Below are 20,738 nucleotides of genomic sequence, written 5' to 3' on the forward strand. Positions count from 1 at the left end.
ATGAACAAGAAGGTGCCTTGTTCTTCTGGGGTAGTTCATGTTACACCATTTTTTGTGGGTCAAGCTTTTAAAACCAAAAAAGATATACAAGGTCACGTGAAGATGCTTTCAATAAAAACAAGGAAGGCCCTACACATGGAAAAAAATGAAAAATTGAGGTTAAGAGTCAAGTGTAAAGGGGTGGTTCCAGATTCCACTGATGGTGGGCCCTCCACTATAAGTAAAGCCACATCGAAGGGAAAAACTGTAATTTCACAAAAAGATTCTTGTCCTTTTGCTATTCAGATTTCTAGATCTACGGAAGAGGAACAATGGTTGGTGAAGACAATTATTGATGATCATTTATGCTTACAAAGTAGAAATGCGAAGGCATGTACATCTAGATATCTTGCAAGCACTATTCTCCAAAAAATGGATTCTAACCCTCGCATCCCAGTAACAGCCTTACAAGAAGAGCTTCAAATGGATTTGGAATTAAGCATATCAAGAATGAAGGTGTTCAGGGCTAAATCAATTGCAAAGGAACAACTGTATGGTGACTACGAAAGGCAATATAATTTGCTGAGAGATTACTGTTTGGAGTTACAAACCAATAACCCAGGTACAACAGTGAAGCTAGAAGTGTGTAATGAACCAAATCCTGATGTTCAAACTCGTATTTTCAAGAGGATATACATTTATCTTGGAGCACTTAAGTTGGGGTTCAAATCTGGAAAAAGGGAATTATTAGGATTGGATGGATGTTTCTTGAAAGGACCACACCCTGGACAAATTCTAACAGTTGTAGGTCTTGATTCCAACAATGGAATATATCCACTAGGTTATGCAGTTGTGGAAGCTGAGACAACAAGTTCATAGACATGGTTCTTAGAATGCCTTGGTGATGATTTGGATTTGGATGCATCATGCAACTTCACTTTTGTATCTGATTGACAAAAGGTATGAATACATATAACATAAGTATCTTTTAAAGCTTGTAACAATACTAACTATAAATTACATTATATGTAGCGCATAATACTTGCAATAGCAAAAGTGTTTCCAAATGCAGAGCATAGATGGTGTTTGATACATATACATGAAAACATGAAGTTGCAATGGAGGGGAGATGAGTTTAGAGATCACTTTATGGAGGTGTGCTACAAATACAACCATTAGGCACTTTGAAAGGACAATGGATGAGTTCAAAGATTTCAGTGCAGAGGCTCATGAATGGCTAAGTAAGATTCCTCCAGTTCATTGGGCTATGTCTCATTTCTCAGGTAGAGCCCATTCAGATTGTCTTTTAAACAATTTGTGTGAAGTATTCAACTCTAAGCTAGAGCATGGAAGGGAAAAGCCTATAATTACATGTTTAGAGTACATATAGGGCACTCTTCTGTGGTTCTGGAAAATATCAAGTGACTAGTATGATGTTTGATCAGTATGTGGTCAACTTGAAAGAGGGTACATGTAGTTGTAGGTACCGGGAGATAACAGGGATAGTCTGCAGGCATGTAGTTTGTGCAATATGGGAACATATTCAAAATGGTGAAAAAGCCCAACAACCTGAATATTGGGTGCAACATGGAGGGAAATGTACTCTAACAAAATAGATCCAATCAATGGCAGGAGCATGTGGCCAAAATCTAGATGTCCAACCACTCTTAAACCACCTACACATCACACACAAGTAAGTTGAATGTTAGTTAACATAGTTTCTTATTCATCTAGTTTTAAGATTTCCTTAATATTTTTGTAGGTTGGAAGACCCAAGAAAAAGAGGAGGAGGGCTATAGATGAGCCTACTAACCAGTCAAAAAACCTATCTAGGAAATTCTTGACTTTTACTTGTTCCAAGTGTCATAACAAAGGACATAACTCTAGAACATGTAAAGGGAAAGGGGGTCAAGTCAGAGACTAGTGGGTGGATCAAGTCAAGGTGGTGTGGGTGGATCAAGTAAAGATGTAGTTGGTGGAACAAGTCAAGGTTCAGTGGGTGGATCAAGTGAAGATGCCATGGGTGGGTTAAGAGCAAAGAAGATAGACAAGGGAAAAAAGCCTCAAGTAGGACCTAAGTGAAGTTGGATACATATGAAAGCATGACTAATCAAGTTATTTGGCTACCTTTTGTTTAAGATTATAAACTTGTATTGATGCTTTTGTTAAAACATGTTTAATCTAGATAATTACATCTTTTTGCAACTACCTAAATTAGTGATGTAATTAAGTTGATACTAGCCATATGTCATGCTACATTTCTGGTTATAATGATCTCAGTTATCATGTTTTGATATGGTGTGTTTCTCATTCCATTCCATTGTTTAATAATGACCAAAACTCATTCCATTCCATTGTTTGATAATGTCCAAAACTCATTCCATTCCATTGTTTGATAATGTCCAAAACTCATTCCATTCCATTGTTTGATAAATGACCAAAACACATTCCATTCCCTTGTTTACTTATAGGGTTTTGATCTTGTATTTTTCTCATTCCATTCCAATCTTTGATAAATGGACACAACTCATTCCATTCCAATCTTTGATAAATGGACACAACTCTTTCCATTCCATTCCAATATTCCTGATCAATAATAAAAAAAAACAATGCTTTATAATTAACATAAGACAAAACACTATTAAACTGATTAACCAAAACCATACATTACATTAAGATTATAATACATGACATCCCATTCCAGTTCTACACAACATCCGACATTACATATCCAAAATACACTGACCAAATGCATCTCCAAATCTAACTACTACTTAGTGCATACGTATATAAACGAAAAAACAGAACCAAGATAGAATAAGCATCCACTTGAGCTTCACAACATCTGCACGAGCTTGAATCAACATCATTTGAACATTGTTCATTCTCCTCAGCAAGCCAGGAATCACCTCCACAACTCTATGGCACATCGGATCGTCCACCCACCCATGAAATGGACAACTTCGACCATTTTGAGCACAAGACCAAAATCGCCTTCCTGGGTTGAGGTCCGTCCAAGATGTGACTCTCACAGCAACACTTCCACACGTACAAATCACCATTCTTGCAAGAGAGGAGAGCTTTGATTTTTCAGAAATGCTAGCTTGATTTTTGATAACGTTGGTTAGGGCTTATTAAAGGGGGTGGAGAAGCAAACATAAAAAGACGAATATACCCCCAACTTAATGACCCTAAACGGCTACAAATTGACGGTGTTATGAAAAATGACCTCTAATGCAACTTTTACAAACCACAATGGTCAAATGCATCAAAAAAAATATATAGGGACTAAGTTTGTTACTTTTAACAAACCACAAGGACCATTTTTGTAATTTTTTCTATATTTTATGATTTATCCATTTTTTTCCTTATATTTTCTACTTTAAGGTCACTTAAATTATGTGGTAAATAAATAATAATATATTTGGAAAATCTTATCAAATCATAAATTAATTCTCATTTTCTCGAAACCAATAAAGAAAATGAGAAAATAACAAATATAGCCTAATTTGCACATTTTTGCTTAACTCGCTTGGGTTTCGGGCCTTTGTTTGCGATTTCGGCTAACCTATATTTTTGTTTTGTTTTGAGTTTACGAATTCGCAGATAAAAGTGAAGGTAGTGGTATTCACGTCCGTTTTTTTTTTTTTTTTTTTTTTTTTTTTTTTTTTTTTTGTTTTTAGGTCAAATCGTTGGTAACAGTTTTTGTCAAACGAAAACGGAAACCGAACCATAAAAAATTAAACTGAACCGTTTGTAACGATTTAGCTCCGGTTTGGTTTAACAGTTTAGACTTTTTAGGCTTATTTGAGTAGAATCCATTAAACTAATTTAGAAAAAACTGTAATATCCAAAAAAGTTCTAAAAGCTATCTAATATTATTAAAAAATGTCAAATACCGCTCAAAAGAATATCAAATTAAATTTGTTCATTCAGTCTGTTAACTTATTTTCGTGTTTTTTAGGGAATAAAGTTGTTTTTGTCAGGTCTAATTAATCATTTTGGACAAAATGAAGGGGTAAACGGGTTACCCCTTGCCAAATCACCAATGTAATATGCCACCTAGGTTTGACCCAATTATTCTTCCATCAATGACTTCTCATCTTCATCTTTCCGCCTTCTCTTCTCCTTTCCAACAATTCCATCTATCAAAAGCCTCTTACAGATCTCAAAGTGAATCTAACAAAGGCGTTTTGACCATTCAGAAAAGTTAAAATAAAGAGAACTCTAAACCAAATAAAGTGAAGACGAACTCGGATACTGTTGTAGATAAGGAGAATGTAGTAAATCAACACCAATCGCGAAATCTCGTTTGAAAGATAGGGTTAGGAAACCGTCTTCGTTGCAGTTGTGTATGCAGTTGAATGGCCAAATTCGAAACTTCGATTTAAGTTTCTATGAACCAATTAACTCCTGAGAAAATAATCCTAGTATTATTTGGGATTATTTTGTAACGCCAGTGTTTTTGGGCTTGTCATTAATGTTGATGTAATAGTCTAGGTTAACCTTTCTAACCCGTTTTGAGATAATAGAAGTGTATTATGTGTTTTGTGCTTAATTGTGTGCCTTAATGTAATTAAGAATAAAAATAAGCGTCAAAATAAAATGTTAGATAAAGCGGATATATATGTATATTGTTGTAGTAGTTGAAACGAGGTTTCCGAATATATAAAGAATGTCAAAATCCGAGTTATAACGTAGAAGTTATGACCTGTCGAAGTTTCGCGACAGAACCGACAACGCTGAACGACGTAAAAAGTGACATTTACGTTAGAGCGATATTTAGCCTTAGTGATCTAAACAAAAGTCGTAGAGTTCGTTAAACCGAGAGCGTGCATAAAAAGAACGCCCAAATCTGACTTCGTATGAGGAAGTTATGATTTTTCTAAGTTTCGACTTAGCAGTATGCAGCCTGAATACTCGATTTGAGACCGAGTGGTTTTTAGCCAAAACAATCTAAACGAGAATCGAAGATCTCAATAAATGTAGTGAAACGATAAAAAGATAGGCGAAAGCAGACGTCGGATGAAGAAGTTATGAATTTATAACAGAGTTTTCCTGTCCCGGCCTACTAAAATTAAATAATAAAAATAAATTCAAAATTAGCCGACGGAGTCTAAACAAAAGTTGTAGAGCATAGTCTCACCTACGCGTGGATATAAAGAACGTCAAAAACGGAGCTAGTATGCGAAAGTTACGCAATTTAGAAGTTTGACGAGTCAAATTACATCGAACGTAATTTGAGTACGCCCAGCGTACTCAGAGGAGTGCAAGTTGTCTGACCAATACTCGAGTGTCACCAAATGACGCATGCAGTGACGTCGAAGTACCCCCAGCGTAACCAAATTACGACCAACGTACTTGGAAATTACGCCCAACGTAATTCCAGACCCAACAGCCTATAGATAGAACTCGAGATCAGCCATTTTCCTTGCGATTTTTCTTCCTCTCTCTCTAAGTTTTGCATCGTTTTGCATGCCAATCATATCCTAAAGCCCCGGTATCATTCCCGAGCCCCGAAGCAAGTCCCGAAGCCCCGAAGATCCCGAGAAGTAAGATTCTCGAGCCGAAGCTCTGCCCGTGAGGAGCCCGGTTTTTTTGTGAAGATCTTCCAGATCTACCGAAGAATACTACTTCTACAAGTCGTAGTGCTGTCCAATCGTCTTCTGATCAAGTGAGTGTGTAGTTACCTTCTTCTAACACATAATTATGAAATATTTTATACGAAATACGTGTTATGTGTATATTTTGTTGTTATATGCGTGAATGTATATTCACTTTCTTCTATCTCATAGATCAGATTTATTCTCTATGAAATACGTGTTATGTGGGTGTGCCTCATCTGTTATGTGGAATATGTATAGAATGAGAATGCTATACAGGTTTTAAAACTATGTATAAAAATATATATTTTTATCTACTAATATGTTGGGTAGAACATGGGTAGATAGTTGATGTGTGATAAACAGATGAGAGACCTCAATGTTGTTGTAGTTATTCAGCGGAGTATGGATAACGACCATAGACTCTTTCTAGACAGTCCTGTGGAACGCTAGCAGGTTCATAACCTGTAGGTGTTGTGAACGATGTGTTCACCGGTGTACTCTATCCCCCTCATGGTTGCCTTTAGGATATCTATTGTTGAGGAAACCCCTTAGCAGTAATGTCCGTCCCGATGAAAATCCTAAATTAGGTCCCTTGAGATAGATGTTTTTTTAGGGACATAAAGTGAGGATAACGGGAATGGGTAATCGGGTTATTGTTGGTTGGTGAAATTAAATATAATTATTTATCGTGGGTTGGAAACCCTATATGCTCACCAGGCTCCCAAGCCTGACCCACTCAGTTTTATTTGTATTACAGGAAGTGGCGCAAGGGCATAAGATGGATGAATCATCGAGTTGTTTTGTTTACAAGTCTGTATATGTATATATTTGTTGAATGACTTGTAATGTTATCGTTTATGCTTTATGGTCTATATCGGAACATGACATCCCGAGTTTTGATTATATAATGAAAATGCATCTCTTGATGAAATGCTTTGATAAATATTATTTTATCATATTTTGTTTTGGGAACAAATTCCGCAACTCTTTTAAATCAAAAGGATTTACTCTGAAATTTTTTTAAAAAGCATAAATGAAATCGGTCTTTTCTGGCCGTGATTTTGGGGATGTCACAATTTTGATTACAAAGTTTCTCTAGCTTCCTCATAGTGTACACTCCCAAACATGTTCGATTTTACTTTGAAAGTTCATAGGAAGGTCAAGGAAAACAAGTTGACTCTTTGATTTGTTAAAGTTGATTAATGATTCTTGAGTTCATATGGTTCATAATCGAGAAAGTTCTATACTTGTGATCTCGATTTTATTCAAATTGATTGTTTGATTTATTAAATCTTTTTTTAACACATAATCAAATCGATTGCTGGTTGGTGATTAATTCGGATTATCTTCATAAAGTGATTGATTTTGATCTAAATATTGACTTTTTTATAGTGATTCAATGACTTGCATATTGTTCAAAGTTAGTCTCGATTTTCTGGTTAAATCATAAAGATAATCAATTTGGAAATGTTCAGTGGCTGTGTATCGATGGATATCAGTGTTTTGGATGAATTGATTTGAATCCAAAAGTAAATATGATGGGATATGGATTGATTACCGGAAGGCGCCGAAGTGGTACCAACAAGGGGTATTCAATGAGGAGGCGATATTAGTGGTGAGCATGAAAGCGACGAAGGAGATAGAGGAACAAAAAGTGTTGGGAAAATGGTGTGATTTCCAACCGAGTTGTAGTCTGCAGGCATGAAAAAGGGATGTAGCAGAAAGAGTGTATGTGAAAGTGAAGGTGTGAGTTAGAATTAAAAAGGAAGCCACGTCAACTTCAAATACTTATTTGGCTTATAAAACATGCTATAGTAGGTAGCAATGATTAAAAAAGTAGGTCGACAACATTTTACTCCTTCAAAAAGCACAGGAATAAGTTAAGGTACTTAATGGGCAAATTCAAAATACGTTGTGTGTCATTTCCCTTATTACTTTTATATAAAATATACTATAAAATAAAAGCAAATATATATATATATATATATATATATATATATATATATATATATATATATACATATAAAACATTAATTTGTGAATGACAAAATTGAAAGTATGGTCCCTGTGATATGTCTAAATTTGCCACTTTGGGCCAAACAGGGTTGGACTAGCACTAATGGTCCAAAACTTTCCATTTTGTTGCCAATTTGGTCCATTTTGGTTTTATTTTTTACAAAATGATGATTTTTCCCTTTGTATTTTTTTCAGCTTTTTTATTACAAAAATAAAAAAAGAAGAAAGAAAATACTCTCTCTCTCTCTCTCTCTCTCTCTCTCCACTCACCGTCTTCCCCATCCCTCTTCCATCTTTGTGTTTCACTATTGTTCTTAAGAGCCACCCTCAAAGAGCATCTCCATATCCAACAAAAAATTAAGCAAGTCGTCTACATCCTGATCAACCCATATCATCAACGTTCTCTCTCTCTCTCTCTCTCTCTCTCTCTCGTTTCTTGCTTACTACCATCCAAAGAAGAAGAAATCGACAACTATCATCGGCCTAGAATCCCCCTCCACCTCCCTCTGGTCAGGTAGCACCACCCTAAACACCCACTTCGATCGTTTCTACCCTCCCTTTGAACCTCGACAGTCGCTGACGACAGATAGGAGGTCGAGATCTAAACTTAGGGTTTCTTGGCGGCTAGGGTTTTCATATGGGGCGTTTGGCGACTAGAAATCGAGAGGAGACACCTGGGGTGAAGGGATGGGTGTTTGTGGTAGTGTTTTCTTTAATAGGCAGATTCAAAAAGGGTTAGATAGACGGTGGTTCCTCTCCAAGATCGATTTGGATGAATCTATGCAGAAGTATGTGATTTTATCATCATTTCATCTTCTAGATCGACGTCATGGTTTAGAGAAGACAAACCGACAGAGGACAAAACCCTAAATCGAAATCCATCTCTCTACCCCATCATATTTTCTTGGAGATCAGAAGATGAAACGAGATATGTTCGTGTATGTGTTTGTCCATGTTTAAAGGCAAGATATCGATTTATTTCCCCTGAATATGGTTCAAATCTTCTATGGTGGTGGTGATATTCTATTTTTCTGAAAATTGTAACTATGAATATGAGTTTTGATTTCTGAAGTGGTGTTCATGGATTTCTGATTTCTGTAGTAGTGTTCATGGACTAATTTTTTTTCATTTTTTTGAAAAAAAACGAAGTGGTGAGAGAGAGAGAGTATGTGTGTGAGAGAGAGAGGGAGAGGGAGATCTTTTTAATTATAAAAGTATTTAATAAATAAATAAAACTGAAAAAATAAAATCCAAGGGTAAAATCATCATTACAAAGAAAATTAAAGTAAATTGGACCAAAGTGGCAACAAAATGGAAACTTGTGGACCATTGGTGCTAGTCCAAACATGTTTGGCCCAAAGTGGCAATTTTGAACATACCACAGGGACCATTCTTACAAATATATATATATATATATATATATATATATATATATATATATATATATATATATATATATATATATATATATATATATATATAATCCGATTTTTATACGGTTTGAAAATTTTGAAACCGCAAACCAAACCGCTCATTACGGGTTGAAAATTTTGAAGTCGCAAGCCAAACCATAAAGAGAAAACCGCAAACCCAAACTGATGACCGGTTTAGCCGGTTTCACGGTTTCAAACCGAACTGTGAACACCCTTAGGTGAAGGTGCTAACGAAGGTGACCATAGAGGAAAATCATATAGTGCATGCCTCCGCCAACTTTGTTTTCCGAGACTAGGCTTGAGCAACATTTATAACAACATCATCTTCATCTGGTGGGCGTTTAGTTAGGGATGAGCATAGGCAGGTACCCGCCTCATTTGGCAAGAATCGGAACCGGTGGTTCCTAGAAAGTTAGAACTGGAACCGAAACCGCTCTAGGTGGTTCTTAAATTTTTGGAACCAGTCCCGGAACCGGCGGTTCCGGTTCCCGGAGCAGGTAACCTGGTTACGTTAACTTTCGCCGATAAAACTGCAACTTAGTTCAATCCAAATCGAATCAATTCGGACCAAAGAGGGACAGAATCGGACCAATATATTCTAAACTGGTCTTAGTAACACACACACACGCACACACACACACACACACACACATATATATATATATATATATATATATATATATATATATATATATATATATATATATATATATATATATATATATGTTTCGGCGGGTACCGAGCGGGTAGTGGTTCCGAAAAAATGAGAATTGGAACCAGAACCGCTTAAGGCAGTTCCGTAACATTAGGAACTAGAACCGGAACTGCTTAAGGCAGTTCCTGTTCCAGAACCGTCAGTTCCGAAGCGGTTCAAGTTCCAAAAGCGGGTACCTGGTTCCGATGCTCATCCCTACGTTTAGTACCCCGTTGTGATCCTTATGGGCTACGATATTGTTGGTGGGGTGGCAAACAATTATAATTAAGGTTGTTAATTATAACTCTATAGTAAATAATTGGTACAAACACACACACACACACACACACATATATATATATATATATATATATATATATATATATATATATATATATATATATATATAGAGAGAGAGAGAGAGAGAGGGATAGAGGTGGTCTAAATGAGAACCATCATGGTGTTCCCATCACGTCGTCAAAATATTTCTCAATGTCAAAATATTGTGGGGTCTCTTTCGTATGTCCTCTAATCCTTCTTCTACATGTTAAAACCGTGACAATATTTATTTTGTAGTAACAAGGTCAATTGTCATTGGTGGTGATCGTTGCCTTGAATAGAAAGAATATGTGTTGCTCAAAGAGAGAGAGAGCAGGATGATACCTCATGTCACCTATAGTTCTCCATAGGAGAGGAATTGGGGACAACTCACCCAATGTAAACTTTATGTACAACAAATAGTACAATGTAGTTGCCTCAATATCAGTTTCACCCATCTTCATTTTAGGTCAATGTTCTTCATCCTTATCGACATTATAAATGTCAGAAACCTGTGGCCAATTCAACCTTCTAATGTGTTGTCACCATTTGATCCGAGGGATAATTTTTATTTGGACGCAACACAAATTTTCTTATGACTATAGGGAAACATCTCTTGTATGCATGTTGCGCCGAATACAATAATATATTTGAAATCTTTACAAATATATGTTTTTTTAAATATATCAATGACGTTGTTGTTAATTCTTATATGATAAATCTTATAATATGTTGGTAAAAACATTGTTTGTTTTGAATTACATGATAATGTAGACATCTTTTAGAATTCGATAATCCAAATGGTCTCAATGGCATCTATATGCAAGTTACTCATGAATAAAATTAAATATAATATATGGTTTAATGATATTTATAGTTGTTGCTATGATTAATTAATTTTAAAAAAATTATTTGTTTTAGATTTTAATTTTTATCATTGTAATTATTTAAAACATCGAACATTGTTTTTGTTTTTAAAGGTAACAATATAATTTTTTGTATATAATGTTACTTTTAACTATTGTTGTTGTAAGTTATTTAAAATAACGTATTTGAAAACTTTTAATTATTTTAATTTGGTTTCAGAAATTTAACTTTTTTTAAAATTTATTTGATGAATAGTTTTAGTTTCTTTGATTGTAATTATTTAAAACAACAAACATTGTTTTTTTTTCTTTTTAAAGACAACATTATAATTTTTTAAATAATATTATATTTAATTATTTTTATTGTATGTTATTTTTAAGTTACTTATTTGAAAATTATTAATGATTATAACACTAGTTTCATAGTTGTTTTTGTTAATTTAGGATTACAATTTAGTCTCTCGATTTTTTAAAGTTTAACTAAAATTTTTATTTAAGTTATTCGTTTAATATCATATTGAAATTAATAATTTAACTATTTTACATAAAATCATAAATTATAAAAAAGTTGTGGCTTTAAAATGACAATTGCTCACATACGACAACATATTTAAACTAATAAGTTAACTATAATATGTTAAAAAGTTAAAATCATAATTTTATAAATAGAAGTAAAATATGATATTTTAATATTGTAGTTTAGTTAATTTTTGATTAAAATTTAGTTTTACATTAATTTAAAATTATTAACCAATTAATAATAATTATTAGAAAGAAATTGAAAAATCATGGGGTTTCAAATGAATGCGGTGCAAGTAAAAATGTCTCTTTTATAAGTATACTAGGCGAAGACCCGCGCGTTGCGCAAAATACAATAATATACTTGAAACATTTACAAATATATGTTTTTTAAATATATCAATGACGTTGTTAGCTCTTATATAATAAATCTTATAATAATTTGGTATAAACATTATTTGTTTTTAAATATATGATAATATAAACATCTTTTAAAAATCTATAATCTCAACTGTCTCAATGGTCTCTATGTAGAGGTTACTCATGAATAAAATTAAATATAAATATACTTTAATGATATTTATAGTTGTTGTTATGATTATTTGATTTTAAAAAGTTTATTTGCTTAAGATTTTAATTTCTATAATTGTAATTATTTAAACATCAAGCGTTGTTTTTGTTTTTAAAGATAACAATATAATTTTTTGCATATAATTTATAACTTTACTATTTATAAAATAGTCTATCGAAAGTTAATCATTTACCATTATATTAAAATTAATAGTTTAACTATAATGCATAAAATCATAGATTATCAAAACGTTTTGACTTTTAAAGGACAATTGTTCACATACGACACAATATTTAAACTAATAAATTAACTATAATATGTTAAAAAGTTAAATTCATAATTTTATAAATAGAAGTAAAAAATGATATTTTAATATTGTAGTTTAGTTAATTTATTATTAGAATTTAGTTTTTACATTAATTTAATATTATAAACCAATTTATAATAATTATTAGAAAGAAATTAAAAAGTCATGGAGGTTTTCATATACTAAATTGATATAATATATTGATTAATATATGCATATATTATAACTTTATAATCTCAATCATTTGAATTACTTCTACCCGCGGTTTACACATGAATAAAATTATATATATAACTTATCGTTTAACGTTATTTATAGTTGTTGTTATTGTTAGTTAATTTTTTAAAATTTTATTTGCTTAGTGTTTTAATTTCTATCATTATAATTATTTAGAAAAATCAAACATAGTTTTTTTATTTTAAAGGTAACAATATAATCATTTATATAAAGTTATTTTTAACTATTGTTATTGTAAGTTATTTTAAGCTACTTATTTGAAAAGTTTTAACGATTACAAAATATCTTTAGAAATATTTTATTTAAATTGAGATTACAATTTAGTTTTTGCATTTATCACTACAATTTATCACTTTTAACTATTTACAAATTAGTCTTTGGTTTTTTATGTGGAACTGAAATTTTTATTTAAGTTGACAATGTAATGTTATATTTAAGTTAACAATTTAAGTATTTTGTCCAAACTATTCAAAAGTTGTAGCTTTAAATTGATAATGATTTACATATAACAACATATTAAATCTAATAAACTAAGTATAATATGTTAAAAGTTAAAGACATAACTTTATAAATAGAAGTAAGGATATTATTTTAAAATTAAATTTAGTTTATTTATTATTACACTTTAGATTTGATATTTATTTAACCTTATTAACAAACTTATAATCGTTATTAGAAAGACACTACAATTTACCACTTTTAACTATTTACAAAATATTCTTTAGGTTTTTTAGCTTAAACTAAAATTTATATTTAAGTTGACCCTGTAATGTTATATTTAAATTAATAATTTAAGTATTTTATACAATGTTCTAAAATTGTATCTTTAAAATGATAATGGTTTACATCCAACAATATATGAAAACTAATAAATTAAGTATTATATGTTAAAAGTAAAAAAAAAAACCATAACTTTATAAGTAGAAGTAAAAATATTATTTTAATATTGAAATATAGTTTATATATGATTACACTTTACGTTTGATATTTATTTAACCTAATTAACCAAATTATAATTATTATTAGAAAGAAATGAAAAAGTCATGAGAGTTTCAAATGAATGTGGTGAAAGTTAAAATGCATGGGAGTTTCAAATGAATGTGGTGAAAGAAAAAAAAATGTTTCCTTTATAAGTATATAATGATATAGATATAGATGGTGTTCACAAATTATAAGTATTGAGATAAAAATATTAGCATTTACTAAAACTATATGAATACTTTTTCTTGTAATAAACAATTTTTTATATCGTCCTCATCCGAAATAGTAAAACCCACACGTTTGCTATAAAATCTTCAAAATCTATAACACTTAATGTAATATCTAGTTTTCAGGATGTTTGTAATTTTGGGTAGGGACTGTAATTTGATAGAGAAAAGATCTTGGGCTTCAAGAGAATAAAGTTTGGACCTTATTAGATGTTGATAATGTTAGATAAGTGACTTAAGTCCTTGAATTATGTGTTGGAACCAAAGAGGTAAATTTGGAGAAGTGATATTGTAGACTTTTGCATGTATATATTAATGAATTAAGTTCTATATGTTTTAAGTCGAACGTAATTGAATATAATTATGGGGCTTGTTAATACCTTCATGTGCATATAAATCACTGAATACGATTTTGGAATGAAAAATTTATGATTGTTTGAAGCTGGAATGGATTATGTGAAACCCATCACCATAACACGATGGGAAGGTTACCACGGCACGGTGAGTAGTGCAACCCAAACCCATAAAATTAGGTTTTACTCCATATTTATAAGTAATGATTTTGTGTTTTAGGTCATTTTGCATCCCCCATAACATCAAAAGCTCCGTGGGAGCAAACCCTAGCCTCCTTCTTCATAGTTTAAGCATATCCTCTCAAATCTTACACTTATATGTTGGTTTTTGGTGGTTTAATTTGGGTGATGCCTTCTTGCAAGATTGGTCATTGAAGCTTGGTTCCAAAAGATCTCAACTCTCATTCACTTTTTGGACCTCTGTAAGCCATAAAGTTCCTTGATTTTTGGTATTTTGTCTTTGGATCTTGAAGTATTATGATTTTTAGTCCATGGAGTGATGTTTTGGTCCCAAAACCTTTGTTTTCTTGGAGTTGGATGAACTCTAGAACTTCTGCGTGTAACGTCCCAAAAATTACAATAAATTTAAACTTTTCAAAACATTTATATTTATAATAAAAACCATTAACTCCATTAATTAACCAAAACCATTAAGTTTCAAGTATTCAAATAAAATTTCAAAATCAAAATAGACTTCCAACAATATTAATCAATTTATACTTCAAAACAATAGCAGAAAACTAATATTCTTAAAATCCCATATCAAGAGTCTGTGACAAGGACCCAATCTTCAACTGCGCTAGTGTACAGTCAAGCTAAAGTCTCATTCATATCATATGTACCTGTAATAAGCATTTTATAAAGGAAAGGGTAAGCACGAAGCTTAGTGAACACATCCCAAACAACACCCAAATAAAGACTTGGTATTCAGCCGTCGAGTCCACAGACTTGACGTTTCTGCCTTCGGTCCCCCAGACTTGGCACAATGGCCTTTGGTTAGTCGGCTCGATATTCAGCCATCGAGCCCAAACATATCATGCATATACATTCTGCATAACAAATAAGTACATCAAATATAACTAATGGAACAAGTATTACTTTAACTATCAACCATATAGTTCCTAGTCTCACCCGACCTAACAATAGACATATAATACCCTAAGGTTATGAAGTGAGGAACTCACCTCAAATAGTCAAACACCCTTCAAATAATCCAAACACCCCTTCACACCAGATCGACCTTCAACTTCCTAATAATGACCAAAAAGAGTTAAGTTATGGTCCTTTGATATCTCAAAAGTAAAATGACTCATGTTTTTTTTTTTTTTTTTTTTTTTTTTTTTTTTTTTTTTCAGATTTATACATAAAAGTTATGGTCTGTCCGGGACCTGTTTTACCCCCTTTAAACACTTTATTTTTCAAAACTGTTTTATATGCATGAAGTTCAAATGCTTATCTTTAAAAGTAGTATTCACACGCCTCAGAACGATTTTTCTAAAATGTTTGGCGATTTTTACAAAACTGCCTTGCAAAATAGTTCATTACGGACCAGTCTGGGTAAATGTCCGGTTTCGCCCTAGTTAGACGCATTTCTAATTGTTTGTTAAAACTAATGAAATGTAGAGAACGCAAGAATGAAAATTTTCGACCTAGTTTCGACCTAAAAGGATGTTCCATAATTTTTATACGATTTTTACAAGACAGTGAAAGATTAGACTTTTTATGTTAATTTCCCAGCTTTGATTTATTGGGTTAATTTGGCATCTTAATCCCAATAAGTCATCACTCCATGACTTCAATCCCTGAAAAATGATGTCTTAGCAATAGCCATATTGTCTCGAGTCTAAATGAAAATCCCGACATCAAATCATGACTCAAAGCATACAACTTTAATAAGAAAACAATAGTATAATGCCCCGTTTAGTAAGTCCTTCGAGTTAGGGTTTGGTTTCTCCACAAACTGTAGCTTCTTATTCCCAAAAATCCACCAACCATTGCCACCATAGTACATTGGCTAATGGTCGATGTGAATGGCAGCCATGGCCGAGGCCATAGTGATTCTCGGTTATACTAAAATCGAACAAAAGAGAAGAAGAAAAGAATTCAATCATTCACCTTTCACAACTGATATTCTCTTCATCCCACCATCTTGCTCTACCTCTCTACTTTTTCTCCTTCCTTGGATTGACACTCTAAGGTTCCGTTTGTTTTTTCGAAGTGAAAATGTATGAAGTCCGCGGACCACCTCTGCAACCCTCTGTAGCAGAAGAGGGGGACCACATGTAATAAGAAGTTTGTTTGTTTTTTAATCTCTGCAGATTGTTGCAATAAGTTAACGTAAGTCGTGAAGAGGTTTGAAGCAGACGGTCAAGTGCTGCGCCACGTAGCACACGCGCATCAGTTTTTAAGTCAGAAGTTTTCTGAAAAACAAATAGCTGCGAAGGGCCAAGTGGTATGCGTGTGCTGTGCGGCGCAACAATAAGTGGTTAGAAGAGGTTTTTTAAAAAAAAATAGCACCTAACTCTTGCCTTCCTCGTCGACCAGAAAATGTCCCGCTCTCCCTCTTCTCGGCTTGTAGTAATCGTGACCCACACACACACTAGGGCTAGACATGGGCTTTTATCTAATTACTTTTCCCATATAAAAATAAAATAGATTAGCCCATTCACTTATTAAAACCAATCAACCTGTTGGGTTTTGAGCATTCTAACACTTCCTAAGTGTACATGCAACCCTAATAAACCTTGGATCTATGTTTGTCTAAGGTACATACAAAATATTATTTTCCAAGGTTTATAACTTATCAAGCATGGCATGGGGTACTTTTAAACATAAAAGAACTAGATGAATTACATACCTTTTGTTGATTTTTGATTCCTTGGAGTTTGAGAGCCAAGCACTAATAATGTGAATGCCTCAAATGGAAATCACAAATCACCACAAACTTGGAAAATGTATGAGAGAGTATACTAACTCTTAGAATTCGGCCACCACTATTATACACACTCTCTAGGGTGTTTTTCATGCAACATAAGCTTGTTTATATAGTGTACATGGTTAGGGTGACACCCTAATAACCCATGTATTTTCCTCTTCCAAGGATCCATGGGTTAAAGCTCCATGGATCATCCATGGACTTCCATATAAGCTTAGCCCATTCCCAAATGAGTGTTAGCCCACACCATATAAATATAATAGCCCATGATTTAATTTGTCTTCCTTTTAATCACTAAATTAATTCATAATTAATTCAAGATTAAAACTAATTAAATAACATGACTTTATATTAATATATTATAACTTATAATATATTAATAAATCGTAAGTATATAATTCTCATAAAATTATCCATAAATAGTTTGGGTGAAGTGCAACCCAAATGGACCATGCCGGGTCGGGTCAAGTATATACCAAATAAGTTATGGACTTAGACACCTTCAACAGACTCCCACTTGAATAAGTCTAATAACTGTATTTGCCTATATTACTTCAGGAACCAACCGACAATAGTAGCTCTCGAAAACCCTGTTGAACTATGAAGCGCCATTTTATATAAGTGATCATATAGTCCTCTGTTCTCATGCTATCAGCCGGACAAATACATGGAACAATGTCTTACTTATTGTCTGGCAGTTGTTTCTCGATTTCCGATTTGTTTGACAAAGAACTTAACTGAACACATCAATGTAGTTCTGACTGGGCCCTATACATGGGTCAACACAAAATCATTGAGGGGCCCAGATATCGCTTCTATTTCTAGAAGGAACAAATAAACTTTGACTCATATGCTTGTTCTACTACTTGTTGAATTGTACACAAAGGCACATTTTATAACATCAAGTTACTGATGCGTTTACGTGCAATCAATGCACAACCAACTTATAGGTAACAACTCATATCTCTAGGTTTGAAGACTTATATGATACTATCATCTCACGATCACTCGAGATAAATTCCATGAAGTGATACAAGTAAGCGTGGGTCTATTCCAATATTCATAACTTATGAGCACTCATGAACGTTGTAGCAGCCATTGCTATGTCTAAACACCTTTAGCCATCTACAAACCCAATTCATGACAATCTTGATTCATACCTACTTCCGACGTATGACCAATTGTGGAGGTTTGAATAAATTAATTATTCTGGAAGTCAAAACATGCAAAACTGAAACAATAGTAAATAATTGACAACGACAGTAACACTTTACTCATAAATAAATCACAAATTTTATTCATCATCAAACGTCGATTACATTTTACAAGTTTCAGAAAAGGCTATCTAATCTGTGAAACTAATATCGTCCCTCAGCCCGATGCGCCTCGCATGCTGCAAATGCTTAACCCTTGTCAGTCTCTTCGTAAGGGGATCTGCAGGGTTTTCATCTGACGATATCCTCTTTGCCACGAGGAGTCCTTCTTCTATCTTGTGTCTTATGAAGTGATATTTTCTGTCAATGTGTCGAGATCTGCCATGATCTCTCGGTTCCTTGGCTAAGGCATCCACACTATTGCTGTCACAGAAAATCTCCATAGGCTCCTTAATAGCTGGTACAACTCCGAGGCCTCCGATGAAGTTCTTCAGCCATTTCGCCTCCTTCGTTGCTTCACCCACTGCTATATACTCTGATTCACAAGTGGAATCAGCTACTGTCTCCTGCTTGGAACTCTTCCAAGAGATTTCCCCTCCATTTAGAGTAAAGACCCAACCCGACTGAGAGCGGAAGTTATCCCTATCAGTCTGAAAACTAGCATCACTATACCCTAATACTCTCAAGTCATCACTCCCACCAAGGGTAAGGATCCAATCCTTAGTCCTGCACAAGTACTTGAGAATGTTCTTTACCGCAGTCCAATGAGCCTTGCCAGGGTTCCCCTGATATCTGCTGACCATGCTCAAAGCAAAGGCCACATCAGGGCGGGTACAAGTCATAGCATACATGATCGAGCCCACATCGGAAGCATACGGTAGTTGACTCATCTCTGCTATCTCGGCCTCTGTACTCAGACTCTGAGTCTTACTCAGTTTGACATTGCTTTGGAGCGGTAAATCTCCTTTCTTGGAATTCTGCATGTTGAACCTTTTTAGCACCTTATCCAAGTAGGTACTCTGACTAAGTCCAATTAGTCTTTTACTCCTTTCTCTTAATATCCTTATCCCTAGGATATAGGCAACTTCCCCTAGGTCCTTCATAGCAAAGCACCTCCCAAGCCAGGACTTAACCTCCTGCAAGGTTGGGATGTCATTTCCTCTAAGTAGTATGTCATCCACATATAGTACCAAGAAGCTAACTATACTCCCACTAGCTCTTACATACACGCAAGAATCATCTTCACTTCTCGAGAAACCAAACTCTTTGACCTTCCCATCGAAACAAAGATTCCAGCTACGAGATGCTTGTTTTAATCCATAAATGGATTTCTCAAGCTTGCACACTCTATTAGGGTATTCTGCACTGATAAAACCCTCTGGCTGATTCATGTACACATCCTCAGCCAAATTTCCATTAAGAAAAGTGGTTTTGACATCCATTTGTCATATTTCATAATCATGAAATGCAACAATGGCTAGCATGAACCTAATAGATTTAATCTTTGCTATCGGTGAGAAGGTTTCATCATAATTAATACCTTGAGTCTGAGTAAAACCCTTCGCAACCAGCCGAGCCTTATAAGTGTGCACTTTTCCTTCCATGTCGGTCTTCTTCTTGAAGATCCATTTGCACCCGACTGTTTTACGGCCTGGTACATTGTCAACCAAGTTCCAAACTTGATTGTCATACATGGACTGTATCTCACTGTCCATAGCCTCCTTCTATTTAGCAGACTCCGGGCCTGCCATGGCTTCCTTAACACTGCTAGGTTCATCCAAATTTACCAGTGTACTATCGCTGATAAATGTATCACCTTCCGTAGTAATATGAAAACCATAATAAAACTCAGGTGTATTCCTAACCTGTGTGGAACGCCTCGGAGGTATAGACTCATCAGCTGGCTCAACAGGAGTTTCCTCCTCAGGTTGATTTCTAGTGTCTGAGGTTCCTTCACCAATTGATTCTTGAATTTCTTCAAGATCAATTTGTCTCTCACTGTCTCCTTGGTTTATAAACTATCTCTCACGAAAGACCCATCTTCTTGCTACAAAGACCACATTCTCACTGGGTCTGTAGAAGAGGTAACCGAAGGATTTCTTTGGGTAGCCGATGAAAATACACCTTTCACTTTGGGGTTCGAGCTTATCATGAGTCTCACGCCTCACGAAAGCCTCGCAACCCCAAATCTTGATGTGGTCTAAATTGGGAACCTTCCCAGTCCACATCTCATGAGGTGTTTTGGTAACCTTCTTTGTAGGGACTAAATTAAGGATATGGGCGGCAGTCTCTAAGGCATACCCCCAAAAAGAGATTGGTAGCAAAGCTCGACTCATCAGAGCAAACCATGTCTAACAAAGTTTGATTACGCCTCTCAGCTACACCATTTAGTTGTGGTGTCCTGGGAGGAGTCAATTGTGAGACAATCCCACACTCCTTAAGATAGTCAAGGAACTCGGTACTAAGATACTCACCACCTCGATCGGATCGAAACATCTTAATGTTCCTGCCCAATTGATTTTCTACTTCCTGTTTGAATTCC

At 34.1% G+C, this 20,738-nt stretch overlaps 1 protein-coding gene across 1 annotated transcript; it reads left to right on the top strand.

The window, feature by feature from the left end:
• LOC111884212 (uncharacterized) lies at positions 1-858 on the top strand. The gene has a single exon (XM_023880532.1). It carries the CDS (start codon positions 1-3, stop codon positions 856-858), a length of 858 nt encoding a protein of 285 aa, XP_023736300.1.
• The last annotated feature ends 19,880 nt before the right edge of the window (positions 859-20,738 follow it).

Source organism: Lactuca sativa, chromosome 4 (assembly GCF_002870075.4).
Source record: "Lactuca sativa cultivar Salinas chromosome 4, Lsat_Salinas_v11, whole genome shotgun sequence".
NCBI classification, from domain to species: domain Eukaryota; kingdom Viridiplantae; phylum Streptophyta; class Magnoliopsida; order Asterales; family Asteraceae; genus Lactuca; species Lactuca sativa.